At 37.1% G+C, this 21240-nt stretch overlaps 1 protein-coding gene across 4 annotated transcripts in view; it reads right to left on the bottom strand.

Moving 5' to 3' along the window:
* Positions 1 to 19966, bottom strand: part of LOC145668774 (uncharacterized) — a 121424-nt gene extending 101458 nt beyond the window's left edge. For 3 of the 4 annotated variants that reach the window (XM_081736934.1, XM_081736936.1, XM_081736937.1), the window contains exons 1-2: positions 19810 to 19966; positions 334 to 1712 (exon numbers count right to left, since the gene is read on the bottom strand). In XM_081736934.1, coding sequence (XP_081593060.1) covers positions 334 to 1635 — 1302 coding nt within the window. In that variant the 5' untranslated portion in view covers positions 1636 to 1712; positions 19810 to 19966. Of the gene's footprint in view, positions 1 to 333; positions 1713 to 19603; positions 19721 to 19809 lie in introns of those variants that run through there. The other variant, XM_081736935.1, reaches the window with a different exon arrangement.
* Between the last annotated feature and the right edge of the window lie 1274 nt (positions 19967 to 21240).

The following is a 21240-nucleotide window of genomic DNA, read 5'->3' as shown; positions in this document are numbered from 1 at the left end:
TGTCCGTACTCACATGATTTAACGCTTAGTAACTTATTTTAATTCCCACGCATTAAAAATAAGATATGTGGCGAGGTACTGTGTCATCTGAAGCAGCTGTTGATGAATTCCGAACAGCGGTTTTTGAGATACTTCTTAAAGTGCTGTGAAAAATAAACGAATAGGATCAAACAATCAAAGATAATTTAAACAAAGAAAGGTCCATTCTTCCAAATTTTAAAATATAGGAACACTAGCACAACCTTAAGTAGTACTTTGCTCAATTTTTTTCCAGAAACCCTCGTGTATTACCTGTCTTACTCTAATTATCAAATTTATATTAAATCTACTTACCTTAGTACTGTTCCTTTCGAAGTTATCCATATTCCTGTCTTGCTCGGAAATACTATCACAATAAGAGGAGGATGGTGATGACTGAGTCCAACCAAGCAGTTTATAGCTCCTTAATTCCTTCACCGCTGAATCCGATAGTACTTTCTTTGGCATATGGCAGTGTCGTCCACGCTCCATGATATTAGGTGAAACATCTCTTGGACGCTTTGGCTCTCCTCCGTCCCAGAACTCAAAACCATTTGTTGCAGGTACATCAGACTCACTCTTCTGTCTTAACCGCTTTCCTTCAGCACCTCGCAAATCACTTAACTTATATCGCAACACTTCAATCTCTTCTCTAAAATGATTCTCTCGCGCTGCTGGGTAGGGAACAGGAGTATCGGTCTGAAGAAGTTGTTTCATTACTATCCCTCTGTGTCCATGAGAATTCCTAGCGTCGGGTCGCCGGCCATTCTCAGACGACAAGCCTACATCTACACGCTCGTCCTCACTCCAGTAACACGGATGAGCATTGTTTCTATCTGAACTATTCTTTTTTGTACCGGATTTGAAATCTGAATTATGGAATGCATTGACACGCCAGTGCGATTTCACCGTGGAACTTAACTGTGCATCGGAATGACAGGTATCCCGATCAAGTTCTCTTCCATTTTCTGAGATGCCTTGCAGCAGAGACCCTCGGACTCCCGGAAAATCCGTAAATTTCAGGTGAGAATCATACCTCTGGATGACTCGAGTTCTGTATCTTTTATTGCCACCAAAACCCCTTTCTCGCTCATTATTTTCTCGATTGGAATCTACATCCATGACATGATTCATACTAGAGTTATACATATGATGCTTCTCGATATCTAATTCACCTGACTGATGCTGATAGCAGTAACTATATCGTTCGGGGTCTCGAAACAAGTTCTCTGATTCCCACTCTTGTTGCATCACTTTGTTTTGTCGTCCATCAGACACACTATATACCGATGGTCTATGAGGATTTATGTTGTTCTCATAATCAGGACCATTTTTCACTGTTGACGGTTCGTATCTCACTGCCCTACCTCCGAGAACAATTGTTTCACTTTTGCTTCTTCTTCGGCCACTTCTAAACGACTTGGCTGGGTTTATCCCATTTTCCGACTCACAGGCTGGACACCAATTGGAATATTCCCACCGACAATGGAAGTATTCTGGAGAATGTTTTGTGTGACTAACATTGTGACATTCCCGTAGTTCGCTGCCATGTGAATGACCATAGCTTGAATTGGTGTTATTCAAGGGCACTTTCTGTACAATATATGGTGTTGCCATGATCACAAGATAATTTACTTTCTATGTTAAAAACCAAATGACTGGACAGAAGAGAGATAAGAACTGTGGTAGACACCCTGTAAGGAAAAAAAAAAAAAACTTTTAAAATATTACCGACAAAGCTAAGGAAGATTAGAATAAAATCGTATATATTAATGCGCTTACGTGCTAAACCAAAAAATGTGGAACTTATAAAATTTCCGACAATATTAATTCTTTTCCGCTCTCCTCTGAAAAACATTCTTAATGAATTTGATATCGCTTCAGAAATCACTAAAGTAACTAATATAGTAGATCCCAAGAAATTATGCTTTATATCCCACAGTAGCTCCCCCCTCCCCCCAAGGCGAATACTCAAACTGAGAGGCTTTTGCTTCCCTATAATTTCTTTGTGCTATTTATTTATTTATTTATTATTAGCATCGATTACCCATTTCGCTGGGTTAAAATAACAAATAAAATAAATACAAAACTCTTTATCTCATGTGTTTGGTACCCGTTAAACATGTTTTTGATTTTAGTAGCATGGATTTAAATGGCATCGGCAGTATCATTGATCATCTCAGCGACTCCGAAAACTGGATTCGACACTAATAACGGACATTTTCGATCATTTTTAAATATCTCCCCTCTTCCCTACGTTGCACCGTCATAGTCATATTATAAAAACTATCCCAGATCCGAACCTCATCTATGTTGAAAATGTAATCGAGATCGCAGGCTTTCCAATGTTGATTAATATATATATATATATATATATATGAAATCACGACGAAAAAATGTAAGAGGTTTCGTGAAGCTGTGAAAAAGAAACATTTCAATTATCCAATAGGTAGAAAAAAATCGCAGGGAAATTACACTAATTGTTATATGAACATACATTGTACTCTAAATATAACTAAGTGGATAATTATCTCGTAATAAAATTTTATACGAATTTCTTAAGTATTTTCGTACGTAGCTCATCAGTACTAAGCAACTACCATAAGGAAAGTGTAAAAAGGAGTTGTAAAAATAAATACATAATTTATTTTTAAAAAATCACAGAACACATGATACAAAGATTTGGTTTGTTAAGTATCTAAATATACAATTGCACACAGAACTTAGTGCATCTAAGGAAATATATACAACAGCAAAAGTATCAGTTACACTTTCATTTTCTTCAGTGCCTGAACAAGCTCATTTGTCATCTTCCGTTTCTCTTTGTTCTGCTTGTCTTTTATTATTATTTTTTTAAAAAATCTTTTGTTCCATTTTGTAGGTGTATAAATACTTTAGCGCCACCTGTATACTGAATGGTGTAATTATCTTTAGACAATAAGCAGGAAAGGACGAAACACAGAAGAGTCTCCATTCAACCACCCTACTGTGGAGACAAAAGGCCCTCCAACCACCCACACCTTATGTTATTTTCACAAGTGAAAGTAGCAATGCTACAAAAATATAGATGGTTTCGTTAAAATATAGGAAATATAGAAGTTTATAGGAAGAGATGCAAATATATAGGAAAAATAAGAAATATAGGAGCATTAGAAAGCCTCAGATCGGTCGGATGGTTCAAACGTAGTCACTTTCAATTTTGTAATATAGATTATTTTAGTAATTCACTGAAAGGACATGGGCATCCACATGGAGCAGATACGCACAATTGTCCCAACTTCGAGTGTACTTTAAAGGATTATCGACGTTACATACATGTGGTGAAGGTGAGCATGAAAATTTAATATTTTCATAATTGATAATTCATAGGTAAATAGCACAGAAACAAACACTTTACCATGACCTATGTTTCACTAAAGTGTCTTTTACTTCTTTTCTTAACATTTGTATGTTCTAACTGTCCTCGTAGACTTAATGTTCAATATTTTGCATCAGTATTATCTTATATAGATAGGATGGAGAGTGTTGATAGGCATCGGATTAGTACTCAGGGTGGCTAAATAAATTACCGGAAAGGATTCTGTTTGACTTTTCCCGGGTATCCGGATCATTTTTTGAAATTTCTCTCATATGTAATTAGTAGAGTCCGGATTTTTATGTAATTCCAATCCCCTAAATATGTACATAAATATGTAACAAAAATAGCTTAAAAATGTAAGAAATATGTAATATTACGTATGTTACATATTTATGAAAACGTAATATTAAGACGCGTATGAGTATGCAATATTTAAACGAATAATGAAAATAAACAGGAGGCAAGTCCCCCAATGAACTGAAATGCTTGAACAGCTGAGACAGCCATACGTCACTGACCTGACTGATTGCAGGATAATAAAAATCAGACGCGAATGAAGGAAGATGTGAATCGGCTAGAGAGAAACAGGAAAGCCCCGAGGAAAGCAAATGCATACGGCATTTGTACGTCAGAAATTTCATGTGGTGTGGTGTGGTCCCGTTTCAAATCTAGAACCTTTTACACTAAATGCGCACCCGTCACCACGGTCCAATCTTGAAATGAATTATACGCAATATACAAATTTAAATACTAAAAGCAACTTAAGACGAAATGTATTGTTTTACATATATTTATTTCATGCAGGGAAAAGCAGTCATATATCTTTTAAACAATACCAGCTGAACAAAGATTGAAAAATATTTTCACTAATGAACATTTTTAATTTGAATAAAGTACTTACAAAAGATGTGACTGCAGTTCAGCTGTGTGTTGTTGCACAATGGGTTACAAGGTACATTTTCAAATGATCAGAAGTAAAATTTTGTCGGCGATCGGATAAAATATTCTTGTATGCAGAGAATGATCTCTCCACATCACATGAGGTAACAGGAGCGTATTTCAACAGGGGGATGAAGTTGGGGGAAATATTTCCAGGGGGTGGTTCTTGTTTCACCACTGAGAATCTCACACTGCCAATAGGCTGTCGTAAACCCGGGTTTCTTTCCGGCACTGTATTTAGTTTCTTTCGAACTTTTTCTCCTACACCTCCACACACACACACACCTTTCAGCAGTCTCTTTGCATCCTCTATGATTTCTACTACGGATTCCGGAAGAGGCCGCCCAACAGCCTCTAGCTTTTTAATGATTGTAGGTAGCCAACCAAAATTGCTGTCTATGTATGCGATATCACACGCTACTTTTGAGCCATCAAACAGTTTCTGAGCAATGCCAACTGACACAACAGACTCCGATAGAAATGAATGAACAACGTGCTTAATTTTTTGAAAATGTTCATTGTAGAAATGTACTGCCTGTATCCAAGTGCCCCATCGCGTTAGCACAGGCTCCGGAGGAAGTGGCACGTCTGGCAGTTGATCTCTCTAAACTTGAACACGTTGTGGCACCTTAACTTTTTTTTATTTATTTATTTATTTTTTAAAGAAACTAGTTGATTTACTTTGCAAGTTGTCTCTCACCTCTTCAGCAACACGCTGAAGAGCATGGGCCATACAGGTGAAATGAATTAAGTGAGGGTAAAAAACTAAGTGCTCTAGCCGCTTTTAACATGTACGCTGCACTGTCTGTATAGAGAACAAGGACTTTTCTTCTTCCTGAACTCCTCCCGGCCACACTTGAAGACCATCGTTTACAAAGCGAGCAATCGTGGAATGATTTGTGCGTTCCAGCAATTTACTCGCAATAAGATAGGATTTAGATGAAGCATCTTCACTTAACTTTCCAATCACTAAATTTGCTACATAACGTCTCAAAACGTCTGTTGTTTCGTCCACAGAAATCCAAATATATGAACTACCTATTTCTGCCCTAATGGTATATATAGCTTCCCTATAATAAATTTCGAGATAACACTTTCGAAGAGTGGATTCGTCAGGAATTCGACGCCCGCAGTACTTCTCCAGAAAAGCACGGTATTTTGGCACTTCAACTTTGTTCCATGGAATGTTTGCTGCTATCATTGCTTGGCACAAGTCTTTGAAAAACTCACTCACTGAAGTATCTTGATGCATTTGTGTCAAGAGTACTTGTATTTTTGCAGTTCGCAAATTTTTATTTCTTGCATGGAGTACACTTCGTACATGTTGTTCTAACTGAGATTTCATGGAACATCCAAATTTTTCATCACACTTGGCACAACTCCACTTTACCGTCTGTAGTAAACGCATCATCGATAGTTACCCACCACCGCAATTTCGCGGATAAAGTTGAGGCAACCGGAGCCATTTCTAACTTCGACGGTCAATACAGAACACGTGCGTTTTGCAACTGCAATACTAGAGTCCTCCTGTCATTCGGTTGAACAAGCGAAGTTCATTGAAAGCTTAGGTTACCTGCTATGATATTGCCATTGTCGCCAGCTTCTTGGAACGAACTCTTGCTGTAAATTCCTGGAAGCACACTACAGTTTTAACTTGATTTGCAGGATTTGCTTTCCTTTTTTTTCCCGTCCGACCTCCGATAACAATCAAATAGACTTCATTTTAGGAATTTCCTGGCCAGTCGCCTGTCAGGCTCGTGATCTGTCTTCCTCCAGAGCTGAGAATAAAGGGCGCTGCTAATGTACCACGGAGGGAGGATTTTTACTTGTCTCTTATATTTCTTTTGTTATCGGCGAAAATTCTGCGAAACATGGTTTGACAAAAAATTCTCTTTCGGTAAAGAAACGAAAAGATAGACATGGCAAAATTGAATCTAGACCCAAGCCTTGCACAGTTGGAGAGTTTTTTTTTTTAATTTTAAATTAAAATTTCAGTAAACGCAAAATTTTAAGACAGTTTTATGTAAAATATATATATATATATATATATATATATATATATATATATATATATATATATATATATATGTAATATGAAACTTGAGTTGAAGCACCCTACAGGTGTGAATCACAATCATTTAAGGATTTGATGAACCTACATATGAAGGAAAAAGTAGGTAATTACATACAAATCCGGACATTAGTAGTCACACAGACTTTTGCATGTTGGCGGAAAACAAGACCAAGGAAACATGACAACAATGTACGATATGTAATTCTGAACTAAGAATTACAAGTATTGAACGTAAAATGGATTCAAGCTTTCTCCTCAAGTCTCCTGTACAACATGAAATGATGAAATTAACCTTTACATGCATTTCGGAAGTCAAATTGACCCCTCAGGTATTCTTTTTTATATTTTAAGTGTATGATTTTTTTTTTTTTTTAATCTTACTGGCTCTTCTGACATCTCGCTGTAAGTTCCTCTGCATTATTATTTTATATTTATTTATAATAACGGGGTAGAAATGTAGTTATTAATGTACTTCGTATTTTCATTTGGGGTGTTAATTTGACCATGTTTTCAATTTTGTTCTTTTTTGGTGGAATTTTGTACAAGGTTCCATATTTAAGTTATGACAATTACTACACCGTCTTTTACAAGCACAAGAAAAAGAGGAGGAAGAAGTGTAAGAAAAAGGCCTAATGATCCTCTAATTGCTGGGAATTTTTATTACGTCAGATAATTGATGTCTGAGGACTGTATCTAGTCTGATAGGTTATTGTTGTGTAGTCGAAACAGTCTGGTGAAATATGAGTGGTCTCACAAACGGTGAAATTTTGTATGAACTTATTTTACAGGAACAGGAATAACATTGTGGTAGGTAGCGCCACCACATCGCCTCATGCTTTCTCAATATCTCTGGATAGCTCCTCAGCTTCCCGGCAGGTGGCAGCACAGGGACCGGCCAAGGGGCTATATACTTCCACGAGAAAGAGACAGCTTCCTTCTTCTTCACGTTAGGATCAGAACAGCAGCAACAGCGGCAGAACCCGCTATAAGAAGCAGAAGCATCGCATGGAAGAGAGTGAAACAACGAGTGCAACAAGAACATTAGATTCAGTATTTGATGAGAACTATGTGTGAAACACGACTGGAGGCTGGACCTCACGATAAGTATTCGACTTTCCTTTTTGTACAGTCCGCAGCAAAAAAACCTGCAAAATGAGCAGGTAAGTTTATTGTGAAACGACGAAGTCTTTTGCTCCAAAATAAGTGTGCAGGGAAGGACGCCGAGGTTTCTCCTGGCGTGATTCGTGCCACTTAGACGCTATGTTGATTCCCTGCGCTGTTGCAAACTCACATGCTCATGTTGCAGGTTTTTGCCGCGAACTGTACCTGCATAGTCTGTATCCGTCATCTGTATATACTTTGTAAAATATATATGAAACATTTAAAAATCTTGATTCTCATTGAAAAAAGCTCGAAACCACCTTACCACTCCTCGTGCCATCTGCGCAACCAATATGAAATGCACCCTCACATTTGCTCCAGCGCAAATGCGATGGTGACAACACTGTACGCGGATATGCGAGTGACAAGTTTGAAACCGTTGTACACAAAAGATGGAGTTGACCTATTGTATAAGTTTTATAGTGTATATTAAAGTACGCAAAAATAGAAATTTGCTATAAAAATTTTATAATAAAGTTATATTTCTAGAAAGTATAAGCGAGATTTAATGTTTATGAAATGTATGTACAGTACTCACTTATTGTTAATACAAAGATGGAGCCCTTGTACCTAAATGGGATATTACAAAGAAAATATTGATTATAGTCCTAGCAGTACGTTTCAAACACGAATTACAAAACGATGTTGAAAGAAAAAAGAAAAAAAAATGTCAAGGTGTCAAAATGACTCCCCAAATGTAATAATGTAGAAAAAATCCCAAATGAATCTAAAGGTTAAGTACATAGCCAAAAATTGATGAGCCACTAACTTTAATCTAAAAAGTTATGTATTTTGTTTGAACTTGCATTAAGATCCTACCATCACATAGTACAGATTAAGTTGGTTTTATTGAGCAAAATTAGGTTTTATCAAATTTTGTATGTACATTTGAAGCCGTTCCTACTTAAAATATCCCTTAACCATTCATCATCTATAGTACGACCGCTGAATCTCTGGATCTGAAAGCTATGTGAAAAAGAAAGCGAGGGTTAATACTACACTAACACCCACCACCACCATAAGGCTCAACCGCGCTGGCATGACAACCAGACGTAGTTGCTGCTTCGTGTTCTTCCTTGTTTCTGTATAGTTGAGTGAAAAATGCTTTTACATTGTGTTCGGTTATTGGGACTTTGTGTTATTTTCTTTTCTCTTTGTGTGTTTGGGTATGTTGTTAAGAATTTTTTGTTGTAATTAATTGGTGACAATGGCTAGTTCTTCAGAACAGAAGCCAAAGAAAATAGAAGTGTATAAAGGAAAAAGCCGAGAATTGATACACAGACTTCATGAATACTTCGAGAAAGAGCGCGATAATGGTGACCCTCTTCTTCCTGTGACCAGGGTGGTGGACAGAGTGGCTAACCTCTTGCATGTGGGAAAATCCACTGTTAAGAACACACCAAAAGAAAAATGTCCCTTAGAACAATTCTCCTTCTGCAGTTTTAGTTACTCCAGGCAAAAATAGAAATCGAACCAATCTTAAAACTTCTCTAGATCGTTTCCAAGATGACGCAACAAGGCAAAACATCTATCTATATTATATAAGGAAAGAACTCACAACTCGCAGTAAGCTTCTCAAGTCCTTGAAAGAAGAAAGGCTTTTCGAGGGAGGGAAAACAAGCTTTGAGTGTTAAGGCCAACTGGTTTTAGGTGGAAGAAATTCACCGGAAGAAAAGTTCTATTGGAAAGAAGCAATATTGTTGCGGCTCGCTGCAAATCTTTGAGAGTGATGGTGAAAATGAACCCGGAAAACTTAGTATGGCTGGACGAAACATGGGTGAATGCAGGACACACAAGAAGTAGTGCGTGGATAGATGATACATCCAAAGGGACAATGAAGACACCTATTGGCAAGGAAAGTCGACTTATTGTGCTTCATGCCGGGACTGTGCTCGGATTCCTACTCCATGCTGCTGCAATGCTGCTTTTTAAATTAAAGAGCACTCGTGATTATCATGAGAAAATTAATTCCACAACTTTCAAAGACTAGGTTGTTAACCCTAGATTAGGCGCGTGGGTAACATGTGTCCCCCAGTGATTCTTCTCAGAAACTGGCAACATTGTGTGTTGGTGTTCGGAGTCGCGCTTTTCAGTAGCTGAAAGTTAATTGTTAGTGTTTGATGTAGCGGAAGTAGTACACTTCTGTTTCCCGTCTACAGTTTGTAAGAAATAAATTAACTCTGCAGCAGCGTGTTTGGGTGACAGTTGTCAACCGCGTGGCTATGTGCGTAACAAATAAAATATCAAAACGCCGGAAGAGAGGGACTACAGAAGATATAAATGTTGTTCTGCAATGGCCTGAGGAGGAAGAAGAGGAGTCGGAGGTGTGTTCTGATGACAGTGATTATGAAATTGATCGCATTAGTGCAAGCGACACACAATACTGTAACGGAACAAGATGGCTCATGGTGGCATTTTTCTATTTTCTAAGTATATGTCCAATTAATGCACTTTGCATCCTGAAATTCAATACCAGTTCACCTCAGCTGTCACGAAGGAGAGTTTCTTGGAGGATATCGCCTAGGAAGTAACTAAGTCTCAAATACAACACCGATGCTCTATTCCCAAAGTTTCAGTTGAAATTGGGAACGGGGGCCCGACTTCAATTCTTACTTGGAGTTGAGGAAGAGGGAATGGTCGATCTTGAAAACCATCAGGCTCCAGAGGACGTTGTCATGCCTGTAGAATTGGAAGAGAGAAAACTACAAGGAAGTGGTGCCTGAAATGTAAGAGATGGATGTGTAAAGAACATCTCAAAGACATTTGTGTAACATGTTTGCAATCAGTTTAGTAGTCATAAAAAAATTTTAAAAATCCGTTGTATTCAGCAGAACACTGTATACAACCAAAATTATAGCCTAAAATTAACATTTTATCGAACAAACGAAAGAATCGCCATTTAAACATGATTTTACTTATTCTAATAGGTGGGATATATTTTAGTAGGTGGGTGACACCTGTCACCTACGCGCCTAATCGTGCAACAAAAATGTACGCGCCTAACGCAGGGTTAATAATCTACTTTCAAATATTAACGAGAATTCCGTAATCGTGCTTGATAACGCATATTATCATTCTCTTCAAACAATAAACCTCTAAATACGAACAGCCAAAAGGAAGACATGATAAAGTGGCTTGAATAGAAATAATGGCATTATTAAAAATCTATAAGCCAAGACAGCCACCATATGAAATCGATGCAGTTGCTGAGGTTCACGGGCATACAATTATTCGACTTCCACTATTGTCATTGTCATTTTAACTCAATTGAGTTAATTTGGGCTCAAGCTAAGGGTTATGTGGCTCAGGGCTCATAGTGGTCTGGTCTCTCGTAAACAGGGTTTGCCCAAGTGGGCCCAACCCGAAAAAACCCATCTTAAAACCCACCTGGGTTTTTGACTTTTTTGTTAGTATATTATTGGTACAACTAAGGTGATTGCATTGAAAGTTATTTTTATCAGATTTTAAACTTTCTTTGGGCGAATTATATGCTTTCATGTTAAGATAAACAACAATATTCAACATAAGACCTTTATAAAGCTCTAAATGCACTGAATGAATGAATAAATAAATAAAACCCTCACCTTAGCTTGAGATAATTGTAGAACAAATTAATGTGTGGATTATGCTTATAGCTTATTTGAAGTAAAGTAAGCGATTGTATATTTTAGAAAATACTTTCCATGAATAGTATGTTTCCTGACTCGGCACCCTAAGGGACGTTATCCCTCATACGTTGACGGGTTTAAGGTCATAGGTGCCGGTACTAACAGTTAATATGTAAATACATTAGTAAAACTATTAGTATTGTTTCTTACCTTTGATGGTAACAAAAGTATTCAGTAAAATTTGGTTTTCCAACAACAACAGTTAAGTTCAGTCATTTGTTGCTAGCCTTCAAATAAGCATTCTGTGGAATCAACACTAGCAATAACGTAAAAATTCTTGTCAAAATTAAGAAGCTTAATGCTCGGAGCTCCGAAGACTACGTAACGCTTACCATTTTAAGTGCTGCAGTCAAACTTCAATATTAATGGAAGTTTCGATGTACAGTAAAGCAAGCTGCATTTTGAGGGAAAACCCGTCGTGAAAAAAGTGTTCGCGAAATTCCCGCAATTGAACCCACAAAGCATCGAAAGTGAATACCTCAACAATAAAACTATTTATTTTACGCTGGAGGATATTTCATTTCATTTTAGACATTTACTTTATAAAATATGAATTATAGGCCTATCTTTGTTAATTGTTTTAAATTAATTTTCGGAAAAGAACAGTCTTGCAACAAGTGCTCGGGTAATTCCCGTAATTGAATGCACAAAGCATCGAAAGTGAACTTCAACAATAAGACCATTTATTTTACGTTGAAAAATATTTAAGACTTTTTGATGAATTATGTCTTTGTTTTAAATTAGTATAGCTATTTGGTATTATTATTTGGCGAACGTCACTGATGCTCCTAGGATGACTCGATCTACATTTGTTCGTTGGTCTGCCTTTACCACACAGTGTTCAACTTTCGGTCTTTTACATTTTCAGGATACAAACCAGACACACACTAAATTTTCTGTTTAGATTTTGGCAGCATACCAACGTAAAATTACAAAATGGCGCGCTTTTTTAAAAAAGAAATAGCTGATATCCACTGGCGAAAATCCCGGGAGGATGATGGGGACATATCTCTTACAATCTTGGAACTATCCCCCTCAATAATCCGATTGGAAATGTGTCTTTTAGGAAGAAATGTGATGATTTGTGTCCAACTGTCACAAAGGAAAGTGAAATGAAATTAATACCTCCCAGAATAAGCCTCAAATCTGACCGTCTCCCAATGTTGAAGACAACTCTGCTCCCCTACCCATGTTGTCCCTGAGTCCCACACAGGGGACATAAAATATGACGATATTATTATTACTTTACAACTTTAAAATCAGACTGGCAACATTGAAAACTGTTTACAGGGAATGATCATATTTGGATCATCCCTTGTAAACAGTTTTCAATGTTGCCAGTCGGATTTTAAAGTTATAAAGCAATAATAATCTCGTCATATTTTATGTCCCCTGTGGAGGACGCCGGGACCGACATAGGTAATCCTCCCCAGCATTGTTTTTCTCCTTCATAAATATTTTGTACGTCGCATATATATTATATATATATATATATACCGTCTTACCCGTCCCCCCAATGTTGAAGACAAATTTGCGCCGCTGCTGATATCCACGCTACAAAGCGCAATTTTAGGTCTTTCAAGTTGAAATTTTCAAAGTAGAAGCACGAGGGACTAAATTAGCTGTATATATTTTGGCGGCTTAAAATTTCAAAATGGCGGCCATTTTTCAAAATAGCGGGTATCCATGCTACAAGGTGCAATTTTCGGACTTTTTAAGTTGATATTATGAGGGTAAAAGCACAAAACCTTCTAAAGTTGCTGTATAGATTTTTCGGTGATCCAATATAAAATTTCAAAATGGCGGCAATTTTTCAAAACAGCAGTGAATAGAAAGTTGTAACAATGACACTCATAAAATGTAAATCTTATTTTAACATTTTTACTCCAAAGAGATTGAAATATTTCGAAAAAACCCAATTAAACCCGAAAAAACCCACATGGGCCCAGGTGGGTTGGGTTTTTTCAAAAATACCCGGGTTTTTTCAAACCCTGCTCGTAAATAGTTGAAAAGTGACCAAAAGCACACGAAAAAGTGACCGAAATCCCAATATGTCCCTTTTTTCCTTTGCCAATTTCGCCATCACCTCTTTCTCTTTGTTGTTTTGTTTCATCTTTTCTTCTTTATTTCTTTTCGAGCTTCCTTCTTTCTTAGGTTTTCTAAGTATGCCTTGTAGTTACGGTAAGCAGACAGCAGATGTAAGAAGCTTCTGAGTAAGTGGAACCAGTTCTGGCCTATTTCCGAATTTCTTCATCTCAAACATTATATTTAACTTAGCTTTGAGAGTTCTCAAAGCCATGAAATATTCAAATTCATCACATCACCTACTCTTAAGAAGAACATACAAGAAGCATAACACAAGACGAACCACACAAACACACACACAACGTTAAGCGGAGCGTTAACTATTAAGAGAGAAAACTAAAAGACTATTATGAAGAAGAAAGAATAGATACAGAAGGGTTCTCAACCCCCACCTTGAGAGCTTAAGCATCTAACAACCATCCACTGTGCTTTAGAAAGAATAAAAGCTGAAGTGAGAATAAAGCTGACTGTTTTACATGTGGCAGCAAGAGTAATGAGTAACAACTTTCTGCCTTTTTCCATTTACTTTTATAATATTGTCGGAAAAGTAAAGGAACTTTCTTCTTTACAGATAACCACTAGTGTCATCTATTGAAGCAACATATCGGAAAGTGGGATATCTGCTTAACAAAACGAGACCACAATCATGAGAACCAATTAACGGAGCGTCAAAAAATGAAATCGTTAAGTTTTACGTCCCACGTTCATGCCGGCTACGCTAAAGTGATAATGAGAAAAGAATGAAATGGTGGAATGAAGAAAGTGGGAGGAAACGAGAGAACCCACGCACACGGTATTTGTCCACCACAAAACTCACTTGGATCGATCCAAGGACCCCATGCACCAGGAGTGAACGCTCTACCACTGAACCACCGCGGCTCCAGGTAAAGTTTAGGAAAACTACAACAAATATAACTGTAAATATATATTTCGTAGTTTCTTCGAAAGAATTTCACTTTAACAGATTCGACTTGGATGCTTTCACTTTTAAAAGCCATATATAAAGGTTAGAGAGGCCACCACTTGTCTTAACAGTGTAAGTCCTGATAACCCTCGCCGCGCCAAATCAATGTACTAAGATAAGTGAACGAAACTATCCAAACCTATTCATAAGTCATTACTGTAGTTTCCGAAGACAGAACTACCTTTCTGCGATGAGCATTTGTAAGCCAAAAATTTTCTGCAGGAATTCCAAAGTAAAAAATCAAAATGATATCATGTTTTTATTGCAGCATTACGTGAAGCATGATAAACAGTTTTCAGCGGTATCCCTAGTTCGAGTTACAACTTGTAAAGTCACATTTTTTGAAAGAGTTTTGCTAAAAGAAGCAATTCTTCTGCACAGGTGCGGCTAATTTTCTGCGATCACATCGCAGATCGCGGTATGTTCTGCTATGGGGTTGTAGTGTTGGAAAACTGGTGGGCGTTAACGGAATACATGACTTATTAATTAGATACAAGCTTTAATGGAATTGTGTGAGAATTTCAAGATGTTTTAGATCTACTTTACAGCCCACCCCAGCGCCCTAACACTGTGATATTGCCTGCCTCCGCCCTATTCAGCCCACAAACTCCCCGATGGATCATAAAACAAATTCTCTCACGATAGGATAGGTGTAAGTTATAGTACATCACATTTTGCAAAATTTACGGGGAAAATCGAACACACTGAATATAAAGATATATTTCTAAGGAACAAATTTCAGGGGGCAAGTTATTTAAATAATAAGTTAATACAATTGTATTTTATAGTCAGAAGCGGGGACCACACACCTTCACCATTGTAGAGACCTGCACGGACCGAATTTTTCAGCCCGAGCCCAATCCAGCCCGAACGTAGCTAGGCCCGGCCCAGACCGGGCCCGAAAAGTTTAGATTTTCGGCCCGGCCCGGTCCTATAAGTTTATCAAAATTCTTGGCCCAAGCCCGGCCCGGACCTGATAAATTTTAAAAGTTTTTGGCCCGATAAATTTTTTTAAAAATTAGCTCGAGCTCCAATCTTTCTCAAAACTTAGCACTAAATTTGACCTAACCCTCAGAAACATTTTTTAAACTGGTTCACAACCTGACGCTTGTCTCCCGAATGGTACCATTGCCTCCTAGAACTTTGCCTGTCATCGAGAGAACAAAAACTCCATTCCCTGTAACAAAAATCTAACTTAATTGATTTTTAGCATAAAGTGAAGATGGCAATATTGTTTAGCGACAGGCAAAACATTCCCACCCCTTTTTGTTATATTTTGAGTTCAGTGAAGGTCAAGATCAGAGTTCAATTTACCGCATAAATAATGCCTGCAATCCTCTATAGTGAAAGTGGAGCCGCTAAGCAACACAAACTGTAAATAGTTAGTGCATTCTTTGTAACATTTTTCACGAACACGCTTCTTCAACGTTTGGCTTTACTCCAATTATCGTCTAACGAAAGTCAATAATTATTAAAGAATTGCAATTGATCGGCATCAGCCCGGCCCGGCCCAAAGAAGTAGCAGAGTTGGCCCTCCCAAGCCCGGCCCGCGCAGGCCTCTACACCATTGTCCTGCTTTGATTAGATAGCATTCGTGCTATTTAGTGGCAACTTTCCAAAAGCTCATCTGTATGTTGTGGATCTCTAGTATCTATGGATGCTGTGTTAATACGCAAATCTTAAATTCTAATTTTTCAACAATAAATCCTAGTGGTTCCGTTGAACCTCTTCAATGCTGAGTGGGGTATTGTTATATAGCCCAGTGCACATATTTTGAAGGGCAATAACAAGAAACGGGGTTAAGTACTAGAGAGTAGGTCTAGAAATATGTAAATTTACAGGAAAGAAAACGTAAATTGGTTAATATTCACTAAAAACATGCTATCAAAAAAAAAGTGTGATGTGGTATTTTCTAATTTTAGAAGTTGTGTGATGTCGGTACTATTCTAAGTGGAGGCATGTTGACTTCAGACATTATGGCGTAATGAGAAAATTAATTTTCGGCATTCAAAGATAGAAGTTGCACGAGAAATTTCGATTGGGAGACAACAACCTATATTGGTGAAGAAAATGTTATTACGTTCTACGGAGCGACTCGAATTATTGAAACTGAGCAAAAAGTGTGTCACATGTAGGAAGACAAAAAATAAAGAAATGTTTCGAAATGCGGACATCGTGCTGCCGGTGTGCATTGGCAGTGTATTGGTGCAAAAATTAAAGAACCTAGTGTTTCTAGAGACATTCTGTCATGTGCATACCTCCCATCGCTGACGCGCCTGCTCGCAACGGACGCGCCCTCCCCGCTAACGCTCGGATCCTCCTGCTGCGCTCCTGCCTTGATTCACTTAGATGGTATTCGTTCTTTCCTGTGACACTTAAAAAATTGGCTTGTTTCCTACACTGCAGTAATTATGGTATTTTTCTGGACGCAGTACTAACAAGCAACGGTAAATCCCTGTTAATGTCCACGGAGAAATAAATTTAAAAAAAAAAAAAAAAAAAAACTTTCAAAGTAATGACAATAAAATTTCCTTAAATGACAAAAATTTCACGTTTTTCAACCTGAAAAAACTGGACCTACTCTGCGGCACAAAGGCAAAAATTGAAAGAATTATAGAATTTTAGACAATTACTTCGACCGACATATCAAAACTTGCACAGAACCATACATAACAAAGATGGGTAAGCAGTCACAGAACACTAGTTTCTTTTACAGGTTATATTTAATACTTTGCATGTAAAGACATATTAATATAAAAGAAATTTCTGCAGGCGATAGAATTAAATACAAAGTAATACAGCTGTATTTTAGACGGGGTTGGCTGGTTTAAACCAGCTGGGTTAAAAAAAAAAAAAAAAGCTTTAAATCGTGTGAAGTTCATGGTGACGTTTCACATATCATACCATCCGCATTACGTTTATCTACTTTTCACCTTTTAAGCAAGGGGTCCCATGTTCAATTCTCGGTCGAACCACAACCCATCTTTCAAGTGTACCAAGTAGCGATTCGAGGTGTCCCTTTAAGCGAAAGTCTTCTGCGTGGCAACCTTGGTATTTCATAAGAATGTTAAGCCTAAACATACGAAATGAAACCAAATTATGTATTTCTATTGAATCAATGCCTATTGTTTTATAAAGAAGGTTGTTTAAATATATTGATAGAAATTGGCAAAATTTATGAATTGTCTACGTAGTTTCCATCAACAACTTGGATTTGACTTTAATTTTATTGAATGATATCTACATGCCAAATTTGTAATTTAATACCTGAGTATTAGCATAGTGATTATGATATGTTGACCTTAAAATTTTACATACCGGTACAAATACATTTAAAGTAATAACAGGATTTTCCCAATGGCTAAGGCGAGAGTTTCCCGATTTATATATAATTCTGGTATAATGTTTTTACTTGTGTAACTGTTTATCTTTTTGTCCTTCTGCAATGACTTGACAATTATATTAACAAGTAGACCTATTTTAAGATCAGTACAACGTATTTTCATCAGGAGTCCTTCGTGGGTGAGTCGGCAATCGCATTTGTGACCAATTAGTCCCGGTTCCGTGTCCAAATGGACAATTTCTCTTGGATGTAAGTCGAGAAGCGGTTTGGATTCCCTTTCAGCATAACCTTGTTGTTGCATAGTAACACCAAGACGAAACAAACTAATTTCTGCTTAATATAAATACAGATAGTAAATTATTTAAACCAAAAAAACCTGGATTTTTGGTCTTTTCAATAAAAACCATGGTTTTTGCCAACCCTGATTTTAGACTTAGAAGTGTAGGATTACTACTGTAAAATAATTCCAGTTGCTTTACGACGGATAAATTAAGTGAGCGCATATGAAAGATGACTTATTAGATACATTCTTCACCAGCAGCGTACATTTGCACAGTGTATTTTATGTTCACAAGTGGAGTGCTACTAGTATGAAACCATGGCAAGTGCAGTGCTCTTGGTATAAATTCTAATTACGGGAGCCAGAAAGTTTTCCTAAAAGCTCATACTTTCTTAATAACCATAGTCTAACTTTTGTTGGGTTAGGTTCCATTACGTTGTATTTACCTTCATAGCTCGTATCGACCCTCCGCAATTAGAGTTAACCAGTGCTATTGAAACTCGTATCATTGCAAAAACCCAATTATTTTCACTACCGTAGTTAACTCGGATACCCACCGTTGTTGACGCGCCTGCCCCTTTCAGACACATTCCTGCGCTATCTTACGGGTCTGCCAGCTTCGCCCTGCCCTGACTCGGTTAGACAGCTTTTATGCCTTCAATGGCCACCGTGCATAGGTTGGTTTGCTTCGTATAGTTTCTTATGCCATACATTCAGACGCCGTATTTATACGCAAATCTTAAAAGAACTGCAATTTTCAACAATTCCTTCCGATGGCCTCCTTGAATTTTATCTATGAGACTTTTCATGTCGTCAAGGAAAACAATAACGAGGAAGTTAGTGAAAAAATTATAACAATTCAACAATCACTGTGAGTGTTGCGCCAAAAGTAAACCTGCATGGAAAGGTTAAATAATCTACTTATTTTTAAGTGGTGTAGTCCTAAACATTTTTTTTTTCGAATTAAACCATTACGAATAAATAAATATGATTTAGTAGGGGTATCAGCAGCGAGGCTATGTCCCTGTAAGCAATTGTTAAGTACTGCTATTGGATAACGACTCACCTGCATTCTCGATCCGTATAGCAGTAGATGCATTTTTGGCAGGTATCTGAGTAACCGAATTCCTTAACATAAATATTTACTCGCTAACAAATAAGACATCATGTGAGCAACACAAAAAAGTACTGCGAAGTACATCATAAAATTAAATAATGCCTAATATTTTCTACATATCTTAATTAAATGGGCAGACTACTAGTAGTTGTGGCTTGTATTTTACGTATTACCTTCCGAAACGTATCTTCATAAGTTTATCATACTATATTCCTTACATTGTTCCTTCTCCGGTCGATTTCCACATTGGAAAATATTTAGCCTGCTTCCATAAATTTCTATAAATGGCTATAATAATATTAAAAATTAACTTCTATAAATATTAGTCATTACTGAAATAAAACAATTTTATAGTAATTCTTCATCATAAAAATATTTGGTATTTAGTCACAATAATAGCACTTAATTGCCCATTGTATCTACTGAAGGATGTCATCAATGATCATTAATGGAGGCATAAAGTCTGATGGTACTTAATTTTATATTTACCTACACGTTCACTAATATTAAATACTTCTGCAAAAATTAAACAAACAAGTTAAAATAATCTATCAGTTTAGATTATCATCTCAGGCTATGTAAAAGTAAATACTTACAACATAAACGCGCGAAATAAAACTATTACGTATATCCTTTGTATGCCATTTTTCATGCGACAACCCCCTACAATACACAGTGCCTGCCATTATCGAAGTCGAACACAACTCTGTACATATTCATTAAAGTTCAAAACTGCATGCAAAACACGATTTCTAAATATTAGGATTAATCAATAGAAAAATTAAAATTAGAACAAACATACCCACAATCAAATCTTCGCATTCTTCTCTAATTTACTACTACAACCACTCGCCGCCATAACAATGACAGTGACCGAATATACCACCATGCTGCAGCACGAAAACATTTGAAATACAAAATGCGACAATCGGCACACACAAATAAAGAATGCAGACTTCATTACAGGCACACAGAGGACCCAGCGCGCGCCAGTTTTGTTCACCAAGGTCACATGTTCTGTACGTAGTATTACGACGACAAACAATACGATTCTCTCAAATGCCCGGAATTTGGCACGTAGTAGGTATAAGAATACTTTTCTTACGCAATAAATTAATCCTGTATATTGCAAAGTACTATAGACGAATACTTCTCGTAGACCTTGAACGAGTACTGCAAGTACGCATGTTACAATTGCGCCTGAACATTTTATAAATGACTAATTATTTAAACAATACTTTAAAACATGAAGAATGCATTGTATTTAATATGAATCCATGATTTTTACCTAAACACCAACGTGTTTCCGTGTTTCTTTTCATACGACAGTATTTTAGGACGGTAGCGTAACTAGGATTATTATTATTATAAGGTAAGAGGAGACTAAAACTTTGAAGAGGCCATTTATGTTTCACACTCCTATCGAAAAAAAAAAAAAAAAAAATGAAAGAAGTAAAATGTTTATGTCCTGCGGGTATTGCCGCTAGGCTAAAGGAGACTGTGACGAGAAAAGAAGGCAATTGTGGAATGAATAATGTGGGAGGAAACGGGAGAACACGCACACGGTGTTCGTCCACCACAAGTATATACAGGGTGTTTCAAAACACAACGTTGGGAACAGTGGCGGATCTAGAAGGTAAAAACAGGGACAGGCTGAACCCAGACTATGATAGGTATATCATGAATTTACTATAAAGTTTCAAATATATATAAATAATAGCTTAAATTATTTTTGTAACTGAACTGGGGGGCCTAGGTCCCCGGCCCCAAGCTAGATCCGCCACTGGTTGGGAAGGTGATTCCTAAGACCAAGGTAAGACAAAAAGTCGGGCGGAAACTTTCTTTTTTATATATATATAAATAAAATCAGGGCCGTCGTGTACGACAAATCAACAAAATTCAAGGAATTCAGATATTTTAATATTCAGATCAGTGGCGGCCGGTGGATTGTGGTTTCGAGTGTTGCAGTACGAACGATAGGAGACAGAAGATATAAAGTGGACTCATTGACTAATCAGCATAACTTTAGATGCAAATGCTATGTGACATGTGAAATTAAATAAAATTCTGTTTTAAAAAAATAAAAAATGCAGAACATTTTCTCCGAATTAATCACCTTAATTAATTAGTAAGTTCATTCTCCTCTCTTTGATTGGAGCAAATCTGTCTAATACATGCTGGTTGAACTCTGGTATTCTTATTGTCAGGTCTTTTTCGATGGAAAGCATAACCA

The sequence above is a fragment of the Thermobia domestica genome, chromosome 13 (genome assembly GCF_964235325.1).
Source record: "Thermobia domestica chromosome 13, izTheDome1.hap1.1, whole genome shotgun sequence".
NCBI classification, from domain to species: domain Eukaryota; kingdom Metazoa; phylum Arthropoda; class Insecta; order Zygentoma; family Lepismatidae; genus Thermobia; species Thermobia domestica.
Note: the sequence above shows the minus strand (reverse complement) of the source record. Positions and strands in the feature narration are given on the sequence as shown.